The 22,661-nt window shown below is 42.6% G+C and overlaps 1 protein-coding gene across 1 annotated transcript in view; it reads right to left on the reverse strand.

The window, feature by feature from the left end:
- Positions 1-953: 953 nt before the first annotated feature.
- The window catches only part of ap1b1 (adaptor related protein complex 1 subunit beta 1), a 41,311-nt gene continuing 19,603 nt past the window's right edge, over positions 954-22,661 (reverse strand). Inside the window, exons 14-22 of the mRNA XM_056301966.1 lie at positions 22,186-22,393; positions 20,502-20,531; positions 20,255-20,392; positions 19,928-20,073; positions 19,279-19,408; positions 15,833-15,917; positions 7,398-7,484; positions 6,571-6,725; positions 954-2,663 (exon numbers count right to left, since the gene is read on the reverse strand). Of these exons, the coding sequence (XP_056157941.1) occupies positions 2,589-2,663; positions 6,571-6,725; positions 7,398-7,484; positions 15,833-15,917; positions 19,279-19,408; positions 19,928-20,073; positions 20,255-20,392; positions 20,502-20,531; positions 22,186-22,393 (1,054 nt within the window). The 3' untranslated portion in view covers positions 954-2,588. The remainder of the gene's footprint in view (positions 2,664-6,570; positions 6,726-7,397; positions 7,485-15,832; positions 15,918-19,278; positions 19,409-19,927; positions 20,074-20,254; positions 20,393-20,501; positions 20,532-22,185; positions 22,394-22,661) is intronic.

The raw sequence follows: 22,661 nt of genomic DNA on the forward strand, positions 1-22,661 counted from the left end.
GGGCCCGAGCTGCCCTGCTCGGAGGTTTAAGAATCTCTGGTCAGTTAGCGGGCGATGTCCACTACAAACTGATCTATGACATGTGTTAACAGAGGGACTTGAGTTTATCAAGCAGAGGTGCTGATGCATTAGTTTTAAAAAACAAAAACAAAAACCTCCTAGCCCAGTTAAGGTTTTTCCAGGCAGCTCAGACTTGAAAACCTGTCACCGTTTAATAAAAGCCATGATGGGCATGCATTCAGAGCTGGATGAAACACTCACTACTCTCGGTTTGAATTTAGGAGAGAAACAAAACTTCATATGCAGAGACTGGTGCTTTAATATGCAAAGCTGCAAAAGCTTTGCAGGATCAGTGATGCTGCATAACAGCTCACTGGCCTAGGAAAACATCTAAATATTCATTCAAAAGCTCATTAATAATTACTGGGCAAGGTGAAAAAAAAACAAAAAAACGCCATATACAGATTTCAGCAGACTCTGCAGTGTGCATTACACAGGTTAAATAAGTGCTGACTAAATTAGATGGGGTACATCAATGAGTAGGCAGTGCCCCCTTAAATTTTTTGTCTGCTTTTTTTTTTAAATAGTAACCTTAGAGAAAGGCAGACAAGTTGGAGGATACAAAATGACAGCAGGAGCTAAAATTAGAACTTGAGCTTTGTACTTGCATTAGCAGACTGCGTAATAAGGATGCTGAATATGCATTTCTCACTGTTCGCCTATTGACACTACAAGAAGCTGAGGTGTGATGAAAGAAGCTTCCTTAGGCTGTGCGTTGAATTACATAGTCAATGTTCTAGCAATGTCATTTTATGGAAAAAAAAACTTTTGACTATTTTTGAATATATCAGATTTTTAATAGTCGTTTCAAATGATATACACACACTGAACGTCAATCAAAACAAAACAAAAATAACATTCGATTTTTCCAGAACCATCCCCCCCCCCCCCAATAACGAGTCAGCCACCACCCAAACACAAGCACACGCAAACACACAAAAACGCACACAAACTCCACTCTCATCTCTAAAAAGGTGTTCGAGTAAGTGCATATACATCTTGTGGAGCTGGTCAAAGACTTCAGTCGAATAACGCTAATGAAAGCAACCGATTCAGTTTTGGAGACAGTAGGTAAAACAGGTTACTGACTGTTGTTCAAGTGCTCCTTGTATAAAGATAGACATGATATGCGCTACCTCCACATTGTCTTTTCAGGAGCAGAACAAAAACCACCACTTCATAGTGTGCAGTTAGTTCACCTCTAAGCCTTGATCTTGTGCAGCTGAGGTGCTTGAATCCAAAGCAGACAAGCAGAGAGACTAAGTTTCTTTGACTGATGAAGAGCACCCAGCAAATATGATGTCCTCAAACACCTGTGGCTCTCACCCAGCTGCCTGGATTTACTCTCTAACTGCAGTACAAACACAAACTACAAAACAAAGGAATGACTGAACTGGAGAGAATGGAGCTGCATGTGTACACAATAGTTCCTTCTGCTTATACTCTCAAGATATTGAAACAAAAATAAAAAATAAAACACAAAACACAAACCCATATGCATACATACACGCTAAAGAGATTCTGCTCAGAGACAGCCGTGGATCTGAAAGACAACAAAGATTGATCCTAAACAGAATATCAAACGGCATGAGGGAATTAAGCACACGTACTAAAAGGAAACTGCATTAGAGGAAAAGACAAAGTTGATATTGACGTGGTTTCCATGTATTTTAGTGTCTCTTCCTTGGCCCCAACTGACATACTTGAATTTGAAAGGGATGGAGGGTTGGGGGGGTGCACCTAATAAGTTGGCGATGGACATCCTATCTGGTTAGCATGTCTACTTCCTGGTTAGACACAAAGGGATTGAACAGACCAGGAGATGGGCAAACACAGGCCACATAAATGTTTTAATTTGAGGCCTCCCAAATAAATATGCTGACATTAGTACTTCAACTGCTGACTGCAGGCACTATATAAATAGACACGAATTTACAGAGATGTGGGGGGCCAGACAATCATGAAAGAGAGATAAGACGGTCACTTTAACGAAAGTGTATGGAACAGTCCTCTTTTTCAAAAAGCACTGGGTGAATACACCTTAAAAAAGGGTCACCACAGGATGGCTCAGGCAGGGAAGGTCAGAGGTACCACTGGGCTGGCAATTATTCATGCAGGAGATTAAATGCTAGCCGTTACGTCAGACCTATTTAAAGACAGATTTTGTGAGGTGTGCATGACATAATAAACAGGGGGGGGGGATCACAAAGAGAGGATGGACACAGGATAAAGCTAGCAAACAAAGTGAGCCAGATACCTCTGCAGTCTTAGAAAAATGGATAGGCAACGTGTCAGAATCAGACAAGAAACATTTAAATGTCCCGATTAAGCAGCTGAGTGCATTGAGGAAATGAGGAATCACGTCTCCAAGCCACACACAGCAAGACTTGGATCCCCGGGCTGACTACTGTGGTACAGCGGTCTGTGGGTCAGATTGAGAGGGGAAAGGGGGACGGGGACATAAGTCTGGGAGGCTGAGGGCAGAAGTTGGATTGCTGCTTAAGCTTCAGCTCCAATCTGTGTTGGACTCAGTTCTTCAGCACTGCCTCATAGCTCTGGAAAACATACTGAGACACCTCTGGAGCTCTGCATTTCAAAGAGATCTGAGGAGAGAGACGAGTGAGGGAGGGTTACAGCCATGGTTAACCGTTTGGTCAAGTAAAAGTCACTTTATTGTGTTAAGCCAGCATGTTTGGAAGCAGATTTTAATGAGTAAATGTGTAAACGGACTTTAAATCCCATAAGAGGTACTTGCCATGTGATAACCCATAGAATAAAAACTGTTATAGATTGACTAGCAGCAACAGCAGCGTTTTATCTACAAAATACAGCTTAACAGCTTCCTTATTACAGCTTTCTTGTGGAGTGACTGTAGTTTTCTTCACTTTAGCTCATAATCCTTTGGCATAGTGTTAACACATAACTATAAAGTGCGAGAACAGAGGCAGAACCAAATTAGTGTCAGCAATGATGGAGTAGTACTGACTTAAGTTGATATACCCTGTGACTGCAATACCATCAACCAAATATCTGACATGCTGTGTAGTGGGAGCATTAAAGTGTGACTTAGAGCATAGTCAATGAAACCACAAGTACGGTTAGATCAACAGCGTCACTATCTCATGCATGTGCAGGCAACTCTGACAAACAAATAGAATAACCCATTCATCCCTCTTACACTTAAACAAGAAAACATTTTGACAGATTTACAAGATTAAAATTAAAATCAACAGCACAAGAAATCCTGCTTTTAATTAAATATCCTTAACTAATGGCAACCCCACCCCCCCAAAAATCAACTGGAAAAAAAATGTTTTTGAAAATATTTTATTGCCAGTGATTCCACTCCCCACCCCAACCCCCCCACCCCCCGCCCCTTTTGATGTTATTCCGAGCTGGGAATAGCTTCACAATCAAATACAGCATTGAGAAGCCAGTTTCCATCTTATTAGTTCTCATATTGAAGGAGTGAATATTACCAGTGCATGGAAAAGGCATTTTACAGGAAACAAATGGGCTTGATTTTTTTTTTTGGGCTGTGCCATGAGAATTCACAGCACATCCTGATGTCATCGGGCTTGGCATAACTATGATCGCAATTACAAATCGCTATCCAAAGATGGAGTGTGTGCGTCTATTGGAGGTCCATACCAAGCCCCTTGCAAATGTCAACAGACCATGCATAAAGATTTTATTTTGACGGTGGGCAGAACAGACAAAAGCCAACATCTACATTGCACAGAATAAATCAAAAAGAGTCAGCACACTGGCTGTTACACTTCCCTAAGGGGTCTATTAATGAGACTGATGTTTTGGCCTGCCAAATGTTCATCATATCAAGCCCCTCGCTAACTAGTATGTATACAAGATCCTGCCAAGCCATTGGAGTGTCCTTGAGCAGCGTTTCTGGAGGTACCACGGCGCTGCTCCGGAAGGCCAGAACATTACGCAGCTCCCTCCATGCCTGCCTCGGTGCACTTGTGGTTCTTTACTAATGCATGCTCCTGCCGGCAACAGCATTTAAGGAGGCGCTCTTTGGCCAGCATGGAGCGAGGTGTGAGGAAACGAGGATGCTCAGGCTGCTTTACAGAGGCAGTTATTAGGACAGTGAGTAAAAATGACCTGTCACCACCAGCTGGGTAGTGTGGCGCTCACACACTGCTCGAGGTTTCTGCACTGAATAATCAGTCTTACATGAGGAGTAGCAAAGGTAGGAAAGGAAAGAAAAGCAAAGATAGGAGAATTTGAAAGAAAAACTGATGAAGGGAGGAATCACTGTCATTAGCTGGAGAAAGGTCACTGCTGAATGAGATCATTGAAGAGAAATTAAATACAAAGAGAAAAATATTTTTATGAGGAGGATAAATGCAAATAGGAACTGGGATACCAACAAATATCAGCAAGCCTCTGTTTGTTCTTCATCTTAAAATGAATGAACAGCTAGTTCATTTTCTAAACCACTAGCGTCACAGGGACACTGGAGCTTATCCCAGCAGTCATTGGGCAGCAGGCGGGGAGACACCCTGGACAGGCTGCCAGGCCATCACAGGGCTATTTCATTCATATCAAATTATAATCCATCTTTGTATCTTCTTCTTCTTTTGGCTTATTATTTAGATATGTTTAAACCAAGATAAAAAAATATTTTCTCATTTAATAGCACAATATGATTTATAAACTAATAGGAATATTAATTCATACATCATATACATATATACATATACACACACACACACACACACACACACACACACACACACACACACACACACACACACACACTAGGATACTGGCCAAAAGTGATTTTTTTTTTAGGTCTAAAAAAAGGGCTTCTATTGCTAAAATAGGCCTTACACCACATCATTTAATGTGTTAGTTAAATGTGTTCACTAGAAATAGTCTCTTCTGGGACTTCCTGTGATATAGAGCAAGCTATTTTAACTCTAGTTACTTTCGGGTGGCATGATGGCAACTGTACCCTATATGTTTTACCAAAACATTTGAAATTACCCACTCACAGGCAGAAAGAGAAAATCTGCCAATGTTACTGGTCTCATCGTTGCCATGGGGACAGGGGTTGAGAGATGAGGGGATGGCACTTACTTCAAATGGTAGGGATACAAATAGTAGGGCATTATGGGAGAGCAGGAGCCAATTAAATGGTGTGATGTCAGAATTAGGCTAAGTCACATTCTAACCTCAGGTTAAAACTCAATACATCAGCACACGCAAACACCAAACAAGCATACTTCTCGGCTTGTATAAACCTGATAGCCTGCTCTACAAGGGCGTAAAGAGAGCCAGTCTTCATGAGCTGAGCACAACTCAGAGGACATGAAGTGGCAGGGCTTTACTTTCTCAGCTCTAAAAATAGCTGCCGACAAAAGGCTTTGGCAGCTTGGCTTCCATGCGCTGTGCCAGGAGCACTGGGACCATACAGCAGGCAGCAGCACAGACAATAGGCACTTGGATGCATGATGCAACATGCCAAGTGACAATATCAAGTCTTCAATGAGTGCTTTATGATGGCATTCAACTATAAAAAGTCTTCCTGTGTCTAATGAGGACATATTTTGCCCTAGAAACTGAGTAAAAACATAAAACCATTGCTGAAGAACTGACAATAAGATAGACAGACAGAGATACTTCATTGATCCCAAGGGAAATAAAAGAAGAAAGAGGGCAAATAGAATAGATAATAATGGAATGGAAATACTGCAACAGAACTGACCTCCACATCTTGAATAAAGGGGAAAACATAAAAGGACAGCAACAGACATTGAAAAAAACAACATCCACAAAGAATCAAAACCTCACAACACCTGCAACAGAAAACAATGACTGACAAAAGAACACAACTCAAAATCATTCAGTTAAGACCCCTCTTGTCAGTCAACTCCAAATATTAAATTTTGTCTCATGTAAAAACAAACCATTAACTGATATTTCATGACCTTCTATACCAAGTCAAGATGCCTGATGACAAACTACATTGAGGATGTAAATTTTAATTTAAAACTACTAAATATAAAAAATTATTAGGGAGAAGAGCAGCAACTGACACAGACAGACTGCTCCAGACTAGAGGAAACAAAAAGAAATTAAATGCCACATTATGAATAAAAACATGATCTGAAACAGACAGAGTAATAAGCTGGGAGGAGAATCACCCAACGTCGTTTTCTGGACTAGAAATGCACAATTTTTCAAGCAAAAACAACCCATCAAGGGAGAACACATCCCTCCACTGACGCTGTACACGTACACACACACTTCTTGGCAAAACACATCACACAAAAACATTCACATGCACATACATACATGCACACAGACAGACACACAGACGTGTTATCATAAAACTCCACCTCAATTGCCATACAATGAACCTTCAGCACTACTGCCACTCATCACTATGCATCCAGCGTGTTCATGTCTTAACTTGTTCATCTTTATTTACTCGGGGTATGAGGTCATCAGTCTCTGTACTGCCATTGCAAGGTTTATACTCACCGTGTAGTTTGGATTTCCTGTTTGTACCCTCAGCTCAGCCAGCACCCAGATGCCATTGCTGAGTTTCATGGACTGGTACAGCATGTCCTGGCCCTCCACTGTGCGCTTGGCTATAGTGAAGATGTTACTGCCCTGCAATTTGTTGGAAGCCGCATCTATGGAGGCAACCCATTTAGAAATTAATACAATTTGTATATTAATCTCTTTTGAGACTGAAAAAGGTTCTGTTCTTTTTTTAATTTTTACTGTGCAAGTTCTGAGTAAATATAATCATTCTTTAACATGCAGTCCAACTCCCTGGCTACAGTCACGGTCTGAGGCTCTTTGATGAAACCACCATTGCGCATAAAAGACCCTGCGGGATTTTCTTTTCCTAAATCGTTCACTAAATTCAGCGGTAGTCAATCTATCCAGGCTGTGCGCAGAAAAGACACAAACGCTAATTTGGAATTAACTTCCCTCCTCAGCCTTTGTCTTGCTTTGTCGTGCCACAGTCGGGCCTGAAACCCTCTCACTTTGTTCACAGGGAAGAAATTCAATCTGCTGGGGAAAATCTCCATTAAGCCATCATTAAGAATTCCCTTCCAGTTCAGCTGCTCTCACGCTTGTGTAAGACCAAATCATCACACGTAAATAGGGACTGCAGACAATGATGACTTCTCATCAAACACATTTTGTTTCATTAGCAAGGATTGGACTGTCACATCTCTGCTGCTGTGGCAGCCATGTCAAATTATTGCAGAGGATGTGAGCTGAGGACACACAATTTATTGTTTACAAACTTCGCCATACTTCACTGTAAAACTTTTACTCTTTCTCCTCCTCACCTGAGTTGAGATGACAGTCTTTGACCAGGAACTGGGATTCGTTATCATTAGGAATGTCTTTCCACGTTGCCAAGAAAACCTGTCTCTCTGTGGGCAGACAAAGAGGTGAGTCAGATATGGAAGGAATAAAACTAATAACCCCAGTAAAGACAGCAGTCACTGCAGCAGCAATAGAACAGATGAATAAGTATAGATGTAATGTAAAAAATAGAGCATATTAAGTAGAATACAACCAGCAGAGCAAACCGAAGTCAATACAACCAAAAGGACACAGTAAAAATATAGTGTCACAAATTTCATTAGATTTACACAGCAGATGTGCGAGTGCACATCAATAGCCATTTATTCTTGATTTTAGATGGATCAGAAATGACAGCTCACAATGAGAGAGATACTTATGAGGACAAAAAAAACAACAAAAGCATTTGTGTGAGAAAAGTACAAATAGTATGGTGGAAATGCAGTGGCGGAAACACCACAAAGTAAACAAACAAACAAATAAATAAAAAACTGTAATGAAGGGGCGTCCAGGTAGCGTGGTGGTCTATTCCATTGCCTACCAACACAGCGACCGCCACTTCTAATCCCTGTGTTACCTCCAGCTTGGTCGGGCATCCCTAAAGACACAATGGGCTATGTCTGTGGGTGGGAAGCTGGATGTGGGTATGTGTCCTGGTCACTGCACTAGCGCCTCCTCTAGTTGGTTGGGGCGCCTGTTCGGGGGAGAGGGGGAACAGCATGACCCGCCCACACGCAACGCCCTTTTGGTGAAACTCCTCACTGTCAGGTGAAAAGAAGCAGCTGGCAACTCCACGTGTATCAGAGGAGACATGTGGCAGTCTGCAGAACCTCCCTGGATCGGCACAGGGGGTGGAGCAGCAACCAGGACAGCTCAGAAGAGTGGGGTAATTGGCCGGATATAATTGGGGAGAAAAAGAGAGGGGGGAAAAAAACTAATGAAATGGCAGATGAAAAGTTTTATTGTGGTGGTGAACATAAGGCTTCCCGCTGTGGATTAACTCCAGAGTATCAGCTGACAGCCAACAGCAGCAACCATGCCGCTGGCCCCATCTGGTGAATCCACAGGGAGGGAAAGGGAGAAGGAATGACAACGTTTCCCATACTGATTCAAAACATGATGTGGAAACAATGCAACAGGAGCAAACTGCCACAAATAAACAATCAAATTAAAAAATAAAGGATGAGGGGTGCGTTGCAGACTCAGACGGTGCCCTTGCAAACCTCCTCTACCCTCAATCATTCTCTCAAATGTCCAATCACTGAAAAAATAAACTGGATTTGCTATATGCTAAATATCTTAAGGAGGCATTGTTCAGGGAGGCATGTGTCTTCATTTTGACTGAGTCTTGGCTCGATGAGCCTGTTGTGGACAGGCCTGTCCCGGACACTGAGGTTAGCCTGGATGGCCTTTGGATCATATGGGCAGATAGAACCAAAAACTCGGAGAAAGTGCAGGGCGGTGTAGTGTGCATGTACATTAACTCCCGCTGGTGTACTAACATCAAGGTACATGGGAAGGTCTGTAATCTGGACCTGGAATTTCTCACCCAGTTCACCCAAGCCTTTTACCTCCTGAGGGAGTTCTCGGCTGTTGTGTGTACTATATCCCACCAGGTCCCAACGTCAAGGCAGTAGCCGAGCAAATAGTGCACAACTCACATGCTATGCTCAGCAAATACCCGGATGCCCCAGTGCCCCTCCTTGGTGATTTTAACAGCTGTCGGCTTGATCATGCTCTGCCAGCCTTCAACCAATATGTAGATGTACCAACAAATTTAACAAAACTGTAGATTTATGCTACGGCAATATTTCTGGAGCCTACATAGCCAGAGCTTTTCCACTACTGGGACTAGTGGACCACAATGTTATACACCTACTTCCTGTTTACAAGCAATAGCTGAAACAACACAGGCCTGTAACCCACAGCGCCCCCAATGGTCAGAAGATGCTACTGCATGCCTTCCAAGGCTGCTTTGTGTGCACGGACTGGCAAGTCTTTGATGGAGAGCTGGACAAACAGATCTTGATTATCACAGACTACATCAAATTCTGTATGGATACTTTGATACAAGTAAGGACTATCAGAACATACCCAAACACAAAACCCTGAATCACCTCACAAATCAAACATTTTTTCAACAAGAAAAAAATATGCCTTTAGGCAGAAGGACTTTACAGCACTTAACACTATTAACCAGGACATTAAAATTAAAATCTTAAGGCCAAAATGAACTATAAAAATAAACTCGAATAGGAATTTGTAAATATAAACACCAAAAAATCCTTTTAGGGAGTCATTACTCACTGGACAAGCCACCAAGCAGACCACCTGTGCACCATACCCCATCACCTTTGCCAATTCTCAACAATTTCTATGCCCAATTTCATATCTTTGATTCCTCATCAGAGTGTGAGAGCCTCTCAGACTCTTTGTCCCTCCTAACCAAGCAGGATGTCTACCGCCAACTTCTTGGGTGCAATAAGGCTCCCGGGCCAGAGGGAATCCCAGGTCGGGTCCTGAAAAGCTGCACCCTGGAACTAGCACCCATCCTTCACGCCACCTTCCTTAGATCACTCTGTACTTCAACAATCCATTTTATATGGAAAACATCAATTGTCATCTCTACAATAGTCATATTATTTAATCACATTGGCAGCTGATGAGTACGTGATGCACAAAACAAGCTTGTTGTTTAATGCATTAAAGTTTTTTCCTACATCTATCTTATATATATATATAGTCTTTTATCTGTGAAGTGCTTCGAGATCTGTCTCTGTAGATGAGAAGTGTTACAGAAACCCAATTTATTATTAACTCTGTTCCTAACAAACCACAGCCATCAGAGCTAAACCACTACAGGCCTGTAGCACTAACCTGTTGTAATGAAATACTTCGAGAAACTGGTCCAAAACATCATCCTACCATACATTTTACCATTCTTGGATCCTCCCCCAGTTTGCACATAAGCAAAGGAGAGGCAGAGATGATGTAGTGGCCTCTCTCCTGCACTGTCTGCTACAACACCTGGACATCTCCAGAAACTATACCAGACTTCTTTTCATTGATTTTAGCTCTGCCTTTGACACGTTTGCTACTTTTACTTAAGTAAATGATGTGTACTTCTTCCCCCACTGTTGGATAATGAACTAAGGTTACTTCATTCAATGTCGGGTGAGTGCCATCAGGTAATCAAGAAACAACAGCACCTCCAAGTTCCATCACCACTAATCTACTGGATCCATAACTTCCTCTCCAACAGACCACAAGAGGTAAGGGTTGACAATTCACTGTCACCCACCATTGTTCTCGATACCAGTGCTCCACAGCGGTGCATTCTCAGTCCATTTCTCTACACCCTTTATACAAACGACTGTCAAAGTCCATCCACCACTACCCTCTACTTCAAATATGCAGATGACATGGCCAGCGTTGCACTGCTCAATAAAAACAATGACTCTCTCTGCCTATTAACATTCCATGTCCCATTTTAACACATGGTGGGACGATACATTTCTCTACCTTAACATCTCAAAAACTAAAGAACTGCTCTTTAGCCCCCCCCCGCACCAACCCAAAAAAAACAACAACACTGGTCTATCCCCCCCAGTCTGACCATCAAAGGAGAGAAGATAGAGGTGGTGGATTCTTTCAGATACCTTGGCACTACACTGGACAATAACCTAAGCTTCAATCAGTATACGATGGACATTTACAAGTGCTGTCAACAGAGACTTACAACCATCCATACATCAAATCACCAATCTGTCCAACCCCATCTTCTTCTTCTCCTGTACCATAGCCAGGGCTCGAAATTAACGATGTCCCAAAGTCCCGGGGACCATAAAAAAATCCTACTGGGACACAAATATATTATGTCTGGGACAATTCCGGGACAGTGAAAAAAAATGTCAAAGTAAACTTCGAAATAGATGTTATTTGCAAAGTCATTAATTATGAGTATCTAGACGTTACTTTGTCAACCCAGCCACTGAGGATGCACAAGCCAGTGCATCCTTAGTGCCGGTCCCAAGCCCGGACAAATGGGGAGGGTTGCGTCAGGAAGGGCATCCGGCGTAAAATCTTTGCCAAATCAAATATGCGGATCATAAATAAGACTTACATACCGGATCGGTCGAGGCCCGGGTTACCAACGACCGCCACCGGTACTGTTAACCAGCAGGGTGTCAGTGGAAACTATGCTACTGTTGGGCGAAGGAGAAGGAGAGGGGGGAAAGCATGTCCAGAGGCAGCTAGAGAGGAGGAAGGGTAGGCATGTGGAGGTGAGAGTTGGAACTTTGAATGTTGGCACTATGACTGGTAAAGGGAGAGAGCTGGCTGACATGATGGAAAGAAGAAAGGTAGGCATACTGCGTGTGCAAGAGACCAGGTGGAAGGGGAGTAAGGCCAGGAGTATCGGAGGTGGGTTCAAACTCTTCTACCATGGTGTGAATGGGAGGAGTAATGGGGTAGGGGTAATTCTGAAGGAAGAGTATGTCAAGAGCGTGCTGGAGGTAAAGAGAGTGTCAGACAGAGTGATGAGTATGAAGCTGGAAATTGAAGGTTTATTGCTGAATGTTATCAGCGCATATGCCCCGCAAGTTGGGTGTGAGATGGATGAAAAAGAAGAATTCTGGAGTGAGTTGGACGACATGGTGGAGAGGGTACCCAAGGAGGAGAGAGTGGTGATTGGAAAGGACTTCAATGGACATGTTGGTGAAGGGAACAGAGGTGATGAGGTGGTGATGGGAAGGTATGGAGTCAAGAAGAGAAATGTGGAAGGACAGATGGTGGTCGATTTTGCGAAAAGGATGGAAATGGCTGTGGTGAATACATATTTCAAGAAGAGGGAGGAACACAGGGTGACGTACAAGAGTGGAGGAAAGTGCACACAGGTGGACTATATTTTATGTAGAAGGCGCCATCTAAAAGGGATTGGAGACTGCAAGGTGGTGACAGGGGAGAACGTAACTAGGCAGCATCGGATGGTGGTCTGTAGGATGACTTTGGAGACCAAGAAGAGGAAGCGAGTGAAGACCCAGCCGAAGATCAAATGGTGGAAGTTGAAGAAGGAAGACTGTTGTGTGGAGTTCAGGCAGGAGTTAAGACAGGCACTGGGTGGTAGTGAAGAGTTGCCAGATGGCTGGAAAACCACTGCAGAAATAGTGAGGGAGACAGCTAGGAAGGTACTTGGTGTGTCATCAGGACAGAGGAAGGAAGACAAGGAGACTTGGTGGTGGAATGAGGAAGTACAGCAAATTATACAGAGGAAAAGGTTGGCAAAGAAGAAGTGGGATAGTAAGAGAGATGAAGAAAGTAGACAGGAGTACAAGGAGATGCAGCGTAAAGCAAAGAGAGAGGTGGCAAAGGCAAAGGAAAAGGCGTATGGTGAGTTGTATGACAGATTAGACACTAAGGAAGGAGAAAAGGACTTGTACCGATTGGCTAGACAGAGGGACCAAGCTGCAAAGGATGTGCAGCAAGTTAGGGCGATCAAGGATAGAGATGGAAATGTGCTGACAAGCGAGGAGAGTGTGCTAAGAAGGTGGAAGGAATACTTTGAGGGGCTGATGAATGAAGAAAATGAGAGAGAGAGAAGGTTGGATGATGTAGGGATAGTGAATCAGGAAGTTCAGCGGATTAGCAAGGAGGAAGTGAGGGCAGCTATGAAGAGGATGAAGAGTGGAAAGGCAGTTGGTCCTGATGACATACCTGTGGAGGCATGGAGATGTTTAGGAGAGATGGCAGTGGAGTTTTTAACTAGATTGTTTAACACAATCCTGGAAAGGGAGAGGATGCCTGAGGAGTGGAGAAGAAGCATACTGGTACCGATTTTCAAGAACAAGGGCGATGTGCAGAACTGTAACAACTACAGAGGTATAAAGTTGATCAGCCACAGCATGAAGATTTGGGAAAGAGTAATAGAAGCTAGGTTAAGAGGAGAGGTGACGATCAGCGAGCAGCAGTATGGTTTCATGCCACGAAAGAGCACCACAGATGCGATGTTTGCTTTGAGAATGTTGATTGAGAAGTATAGAGAAGGCCAGAAAGAGTTGCATTGTGTCTTTGTAGATTTAGAGAAAGCTTATGACAGAGTGCCGAGAGAGGAGGTGTGGTATTGTATGAGGAAGTCAGGAGTTGCAGAGAAGTATGTAGGAGTGGTGCAGGATACGTATGAGGGAAGTGTGACAATGGTGAGGTGTGCGGTTGGAATGACAGATGGGTTCAAGGTGGAGGTGGGATTACATCAAGGATCGGCTCTTAGCCCTTTCTTGTTTGCAATGGTGATGGACAGGTTGACGGACAAGATCAGGCAGGAGACTCCATGGACGATGATGTTCGCAGATGACATTGTGATCTGTAGCGAGAGAAGGGTGCAGATTGAGGAGAGCCTGGAGAGGTGGAGGTATACACTGGAGAGAAGAGGAATGAAAGTCAGTAGGAGCAAGACGGAATACCTATGCGTGAATGAGAGAGAGGACAGTGGAATGGTCAGGATGCAAGGAGTGGAGGTGACAAAGGCATTTGAGTTTAAATACTTGGGGTCAACTGTCCAAAGTAACGGGGAGTGCAGTAGAGAGGTGAAAAAGAGAGTGCAGGTAGGTTGGAGTGGGTGGAGAAGTGTGTCAGGAGTGATTTGCGACAGAAGGGTATCAGCAAGAGTTAAAGGGAAAGTTTACAAGATGGTTGTGAGACCAGCTATGTTATATGGTTTGGAGACAGTGGCACTGACGAAAAGACAGGAGGCGGAGCTGGAGGTGGCAGAGTTGAAGATGCTAAGATTTTCACTGGGAGTAACGAAGAAGGACAGGATTAGGAACGATTATATTAGAGGGACCACTCAGGTTGGACGGTTTGGAGACAAAGCAAGAGAGGCAAGATTGAGATGGCTTGGAATATGTGTGGAGGAGAGATGCTGAGTATATTGGGAGAAGGATGCTGAATATGGAGCTGCCAGGGAAGAGGAGAAGAGGAAGGCCAAAGAGGAGGTTTATGGATGTGGTGAGGGAAGACATGCAGGTGGCTGGTGTGACAGAGGAAGACGCAGAAGACAGGAAGAAATGGAAACGGATGATCCGCTGCGGCGACCCCTAACGGGAGCAGCCGAAAGTAGAAGTAGTAGTAGACGTTACTTTGTCATTTGAATAATTTAATAAAAACGTGTGAACGGCGAAACTACAGAAGGCTTACGTTCTTGCGGCACCTCATGATAGGGCAGTTAATCGCCTGTTCGTGCAAATCATAGAATGCATTCTACGTCATCCACTCTGCCAGCGGCTACTGCTTGACTCGCACCAATGCAACATTCATAGAGCCAGAGCGATAGACCATCATCAACGACAGTTAAAAGAAGAAGAAAGAAATGCTGAGGTGGTTGAATAAACAGCCCCCTGATGCAAGCCCCAATACGACTGCCGACTCCCGAAACTCCCGAAACTAATATTCATATGTTTAATAAAAGAATAAGTATTTTAAACTTATATGGTGGACCCGAGTCCATGGTGTGATGATTAAGTGACAGAAAAGGATCAAATTATATGTATTCTGCATAATTGGGGGGGCGACGACAAGAATTAAAATTTGGGACACTGTTGGTTATACCCGGGACAATACAAAGTAGAATTCGGGACAGTTGTGGGACACTGAGGAAAAAAGTTAATTTCAAGCCCTGACCGTAGCATTATTGAGCCAGTTCTTCTGTATGGTGCCATGTTTTTTCTATATGCTTATAGTCACCAATAAGAATAAACTCTTAATGATAACTTATTTAACCAGCAAACTCGTTGGTATTCCCACCCCTAACTTATCCGATTTTGTCACCGCATTCCTGATCCCCAAAGCACTCAACAATCACACATGACCCAGATCATCCACTCTGCCAGCACTTTACCCTCCTTCCTTCTGGACACAAGTGTAGACTACCCATGCGCCGCAAGGCCCATTTTAGCAAGAGTTTTGTTCCGACAGCCACACAAGCTTTAAATAAGTAACCTCCTCCTAAGTTACAAGAAATTCAGTCGGTGGTGTGTAGAGTGCCAATCCATTTACTTGTCTCTGTGGTGTGACCCCTGTAATCAAGTGTCCCTGTAAATCCTGTGTTTCGTGTAATTCTGTATGTCTAACTTGTTTGTGCTATGTATGCACTTACTGTGGAAAAGACTTTCCTCCGAAAGGACAAATAAACTATCCATCTAAATAAATGAATAAATAAAAGACAGCTTGATGGGTCATCACAAAGCAAGTACACAGTCACTGCATGTACACAAGCACTCCTCTTGTAAACGGAGGACAACAGTCTAGTCATACTAATGAGCCCTCCAACCAGTAAAAGAAGACCAAGCAGCGATTGTAATTGTGTTGACGTCTGCAGGGGTTTTTAGGCAGTTGAATGGAGACAATCGGCTGAGACACTCACCCATCTTCCCGTCCTCCACAAATAGCATGCTGATGGGGTACTGGCAGCTGAAGTAGAATACATCAATGTTGTTCTTAACAGCCACCTGTGAGCAACAGTGATTCGATCCAAAGAGGAAAAGGGAAGGGGAGCAGGAGGAGGGAAGGAAAGAGCAATCCTTGTGTAATTAGTTTTCAATTGTGTTTTGAAAGATGGCCGCTAATGTCACGTGTGTGTGGTCTTCACTGAACAAGGGGGGGTTGCTGCCCTGTGGCAATGGAGCGCACACACACACACACTTGTATCTTCAGCTCTCTACACTATTCGGTAGATTCTACCATATTATCACTGGGATCCATATTCTTTTTCCCTGGGCACCATATCACTTAGAATGAGGCGAGTTTGAGGGTTATCGTTTCGTGTTTCCAAAGATACATGACGCTTCATACTAGGGATCGACTGATTATTGGTCTGGCTGATTATCAGCTTAGATGTTTGTCATTTTTCATATTATCGTTATTGGCATATTTCTATTGGCCAAGCTGATATTTTTTTAACTCACATATTGAAAATTTTTATTATTTCCTTACATACAGAAAAAAAGGTTTTGAAATAATCACATGAAGAGGAGAGATGTGAAAAGAGGAGAAAGGGGAAACTTGTAGAAAAACGGCAAGCAAGAATGGTCAGGGTGTGTGTTCAAAAGCATAACTACAGCATTATCAGGAGTAAAATCTATTAGACACTCCAATAAATGCAGCAATCAGATTTTGCTGCACAGGAGCAAGGTTATGAAAATAAACTTCAAAATGAAGCTACAATCTTTATATAGCTGGAAGTCAACTGAACATTTTTCAAGGCATTTCTACATTTCGCAAAAGTCTTTAAACCCTCTCAGCATTGGCAACATCATTCCTTCAAATACATTATTGACAGTTGCTTTTAAAAACCGTCATAAACCTTCATAAAGGGAGAGAGCAAAGGCCAACTCTTTGGTAAACTGGTAGCGCTGTCAATGAATGTTCCAAATTCGTATATAACTGAATCATGAAAAAAAAAAAAACACATGTGGGAGGGTTTTATCCATGTCCCATTCCTCCACTTCTGTGCCGGCTACTGCTGCTGAATCTCCCAACTGGGAGCACACAGACTCCTATCTACTGCAGCTAATACGCTGACTATTGATAAGTACCTCATGCAACCCCACTTCAAAAAAAAAAACCCAAACTATCACTTTAAAGATAAGAGAAAGGGAACATAATGACACTAATGTACATTTTTCCATTCAGTTCAGTCAAAGCCTGCTGGGAGCACTTTAACCAATTTATGTGGAATTATTTTAATATTATAATTATTCAGTTTGATCAAAGTTTACGTCCTGCTGTCCATGTTGTTTAATTCATTCCATTTTCATGTTCTGCAAGTTATTTATTTTTAATTAAAAAAGAATTCCACTCTGTTATCTAGTGCCTTGAACATCATGCACTTTATTTTTTCAAATATTTTCTGTTTGACACAACATTCAATCAAACATATGTTCATTTAAAGGCAGCCTTGTGTTGGGGTTTGTGTTGCTGTAAATTTTGGCACAAAATTTGTTACATTTATTGCAACTGAATATCAGCCCAAAATATCAGTTATCGGCCGCCATAACTTACTGATACTCAATACTGATACTCAATATCGGTATCAGCCCTGAAAAAAACCATATGGGTCGACCCCTATTTCATACATTACTTGCTGAATCTAGAAACAGACATTGAAGCACAGGCAAAAGTTTAATGGAGGCAGCTGAAGCAGTGACGAGCATCAGGCCCCGATATTGATCGGACTGCTAAAGAGGCCTGTTGAGGGAAGGATGGTGAGTTCAGCCAGAAGCAGAGGAGATGGTCAGAGAATTACAACTGAATAACTCATGAGGGCACTTTAGTCCTTGGTGGGGTGCCTGGCTGTCTGTAATGTAGGGTGCGGTAATGGGGCAACCGACTGTAAATTTTACCTTGTTCGACCTATTAGTGGGGGGACTAAAAACCTATTTATGATAGATCAAGAAATTTTTCATTTAACATATTAAAAGTTTGATGTTTTTCTGACAAGATATATTGGGCTGCTTTGGATAATTCATTACTGGATAGCCATTTGTGCTCATTTCATCACTGATACAGGTTTTCCAGTGACTCTGAACAACCCCAAAAGCGACCATATTTGATGGCAGAAGGGCGTTCAAATACGGTAGTTAGGATTTTTTTTTTTAAACCTAACTACCTGGAAAAGTAAGTGAGTCTGAAAATATGTCAATCCTCAATCAACAAAAATGGCAACCACACACACATCTTGGTAATAATAATAATAATAAAAAAAAGCTGAATAATGGCCTGAGACATTATTGACAATAAGATAGCACACCATGGTTGTAACATATAAGACGTGTCAGAATTTTGATATTCACAGTCAAGCCTACAGGCGGTAGATAGAGCACATGGTTTGACAGGGCTACTTAGCCTAGACGAAACAAAGCAGCCATGTGGTGTGTGACCACTAATGACTGTCCCCACCTCTATCACCCCCCCCCCCCCCCCAGTGACTCTTATCTTCTCTCTCCAGCTGTAGAGCTCCAACCCGCCCTTCTGCCCGGTCAACCGAACAACCTTGATCAAAAGGGAGCAGCCTCTTCAGCTCTTCTTATTGGGAACTAATCATCATCATTTTGAAGGCTGCCTTATGTCATATTTGATCCTTTTTATTTGCAGCTTTGGAATTCTTCAGCATGGCGGAATGGCTACTGAGGAAAAGCAAAGACTCCCAATGGGAATGGAGACTTACTACTGCACTGCTCTATAATCATTAGGACGCATATGACAAGGACAAATCCTAATATCCGAGGAGTTAGCCAGCTTCACAAGTACATTTGATAAGGATACTCTTTTGATGCTATAAACTCTTAACTCATCCCTGGTTATTGGAAGATAAATGACAGAAAGTTTGCAACACTTACAGTTTAATTTAAGGGGAGGGAGAACTGTTTAAAAAATTACAGGTTCTTTTTTCTTTTTTTTTTAACACAGAACCAAGTGCACAAAAATAATATAGACCGAGTTCATACTCAACAATGTTGACATGCAGTGACATGAAGAAGCAACATCAGGTTCTAGAAATCTTCAGTTACCTTTCCTATCTATGTACATTTGTCAATTGACTACTTTATAAACTAAGTTATTCAGAGGCATTCTAGAGTAAATGCTCAACTAAATTACTAAAAATAAATCATTTGTAGCATCAAAACACCTCCGGACAATCATGTTCTTGCTGGCCTCAAACCAGTCTTATCCCTTCAATATCAAAACTAATTACTTTATATAGTCATAATATCAAACAAAAGTGCTGTCCAAAGAGCTATCTGCTGAAATATTTGAAAGCAAATCAATTGCATTAACATTAAACAGAGACCAATGTTGTGAGGATATTACCTGCAGGTTATTGAGGGGTTCCATCTTCATGACCGGCCCTACAGTGTTGAGGGGAAGGCTGGCCTCAATGGTCTGATTTGGGCTGAGGGGTGTGAGAACCTGGAGTGGACCAGCCGGGGCCAGGCCAAAGCTACATGTAGGCAGAGAAAAACAAGAAAAGTCAAAATGATGTATTTAAAAGGAAAAAAACAAAAACAAAAACACACAGGTACCCAAAGACTAATGCCCATGTGCTGTGATTATGATTAACAATAACACACAGAAGGAGACATTCACAGTACATTGGACCGCATCTATCCTGTGTGGAGGAAACTCACAGCAAGCCTAACAAATGGGAATGTCCAAAGGGTCTTCGTCTTATAACTATAACCTAACGCTGGAGCGTTTAAATCCTGGGTTTAATAAGGATGATGACAAGGTGCCCTAGATTTGGAGTCATATAGCTTGACCACTGAACTTTCACATCAAACAAAACAGAATTTGCCCCCGATCAGGGGTTTTTGTTTTGGGTTTTTTTAATGTCTGATTTTTGGGAGGGGTGTTTGATGCCTTCCATCCCTTTAATGCCTTGATGGTTGTTTGATTTTGTTTCCCAGAACATTGATCCAACGTCAAAACAATTTCACCATTTATCAAAGCTCTCTCTAACCTGTTTCTGTTGAACTGAATGGCAAAATCAGTCATGACACTCATGGCCTTGTTGGTGAGGGTCATCTCCATTTGGATGACTCCCGCACGACGGGCGAAGGTGCCAGAAATCTCCAGACCCTTGGCCTTCATGGCTGGCAGCCACACCTGAACAAACAGAGTAAAGGACTTATTCACCTACTGGGCAAAAGCACCTGACCAGTACAGTCAATCTATTTAGATGTCATTGCAGAGGACTACTGGATAAATAATCTCTTTTTCTTTCCTGTTTTGGCATGCCACTGCCTGCACATTAATCTTAGTTCTAGCTTGCTGAATGGAGACTCACTGTTTTAGGAGGAATGTATGCTCCCATTGGCATACCAACTCCCCCTCCAAGGTCAAACAGGTCACCCAGACCTCCACCCACAGGAGCATTGAGAGAGGCTGGCATTACAGCAGGAGGAGCTCCAAAACCAGCCCCCATCTGTGGACCACAAAACAACATGTTACATTAAACCTTTTCAAAGTTGCTGCATATTGATCCATCAAACTTTACAAGTTGAGTGTCTGAAAATGTCAAAAAAATGACTTACAGCAGTACTTCCTCCGATGTCTCCGCCAAGCTAGGGGGAGAAAAAACATGTTTTGGTTATTCATTAGTGCAAGATAAACTGTTATGGGATGTTTGAGGGGGTTGGATTGGACAGGGTTGGGATGTAGGAACGTGTCTCGGGGGGGAATCACAAGTACAGATTCAGAATTTAAAAAGAAAAAAAAGTTAATAACTAGTGGAAGGTGGTATCAACACAGGGCTTAGTTTAGTTAGTTTAGCTTTGAGTTTAGTTTTTATTTCTTCCCTTCTTTTTCACCGTGCTTTACAATTCTGACTGCTTAACAGCCAACTGAATGGTTACTTAAATCCACCAGCTTTGTTCACTAAACAATAAAAGGTTAGGTGTACAGTGAGCTCATGTGCCAAACACAGATAAAGCTACAAGCTACTAACAACAAAAGCTTGTCTTTTTTTAAAACAAAAAAACTAAAACCTCAAGCAGGACTTCGTGATCTCGGGAGTGTCAGGATTATGGGAACTGGAACAGACTGATATGAACTTTGGTAAACTACAAAAGACATGATGACTGCTGGAAAAGATTATTCAAAAAAGGTCCCAGCAGTCAACATGGGACTGAAAGGGGCAGGGGAGGGACATTCTAGGCAGTCTAGTATGGTGCTGGTTGTCTTTACTGGTCTGCCATCCCCTAAACAAACCTCTGTGGGGCTGTAATCTGGGGGCGACGGGGACTGGTGCAGGTACTGAGGTGACTGAGGAGTGTCCGACCGTGGAGGAACGTGTGGCTGACGAAGAAAATTAAGCACACCACTGAGCCAGATGACGAGAAGGAAAAAAAAAGAAGAAGCGACTCTTTGGGGTTTAGAGACACACTTAAGAGTCAACTTATGGTAGGGGCATAGCAGAGAATGGACATGTAAACACACACATACACACAAGGAATTTGCCCTAGCAGTAGAAGTGTAGACATGTCAGACTGGATTAATTGCAAAGGAACGAGAGAGTAAATACAGTACAGGTATAGGAAAACATGACAATACAGCAGTGATCTGGTTCATGGGTATTAAATCGAATGGTATGACAGGATGCGTTATTTCTGTGCCCTCTCCCTCAATGTAGTTACCGGTTCAGACTCATCGCCCATCTGCAGGTGTAGCATTGAATAAAGGAAGGAAAAACACACAAAAGCATCAAAAGAAAAAAAAATTAAAAAGAGAGAAAGAAGGACTAAGCAGGAATTAAGGTGGAAGGTTGACATTTACCAACAAACACTTTAAAAGGAGGTAGCAGCACAAAGCAACAAGCACTTAAAAACACAAAGCATTTTAGGACTTTTTATATTATGAAATTAATATTTTATGTATGTTTGAATGTATAAATGTGATAACTTTTTGTTGTTCTTGTTTTATCTACTTTAATAATGGGTGTTTTTTTTTGTTGTCTGTTTTTAAGAGCTGCATTGAGGCAAATTCCTTCAACTGTCTTGACATAGCAATAAAGTATTGAATCTTGAAGAAAGAATCAAAACTAAGACTAAGTAACTATGCAGAAGCAGCCTCCTTTAATATCAAGTCTGTAATGATACTGGTTGCACAGAAAAAAAAATCTTGTTTGCAAGACACTGATTTTGATTTAAAGAGTCAAATAGCCTTTTGAAGCCGAACAGCGTCAGTAGAACAATAGTGGTGGTGCACAGGATCACCTACCAGGCTGTCCAGGCCTCCTCCAAGAAGATCCATGGCCCCCATCTGCATGCCGGAAGCAGGGGCTGGTGGTTGTCCAGTGGTGGTAGGGGGTGTAAGGTCCAGATTGAGCAGGTCTCCCAGGAGGTCTCCCTGCGATGGGATGACGGCAGGGGGGGGCTCAGAGACCCCGGCAGCAGAGCCTGGATCTGGGCTTTCTGTGCTCTCTCCACTAGAAAACAGAGAGGCAGAGAAAAGGGGTTAGAGATTTTGTGTGTGTGTATATGGGGGGGTCCATATGATTGTTTCTTGTTCACCCAAGAAAAAGAACAATACTAGAAATATGGAGTGGAGTGCTGTGCTTTTTTTTGCCCCCCCCCGTATCCAACCAGTTACCCCACTCTTCCGAGCCATCCCGATCTCTGTTCCACCCCTTCTGTTGGTCCGAGGAGGGCTGCAGACTACCACGTCTCCTCCGATACATGTGGAGTCACCAGCTG

Source organism: Lampris incognitus, chromosome 1 (assembly GCF_029633865.1).
Source record: "Lampris incognitus isolate fLamInc1 chromosome 1, fLamInc1.hap2, whole genome shotgun sequence".
NCBI classification, from domain to species: Eukaryota; Metazoa; Chordata; class Actinopteri; order Lampriformes; family Lampridae; genus Lampris; species Lampris incognitus.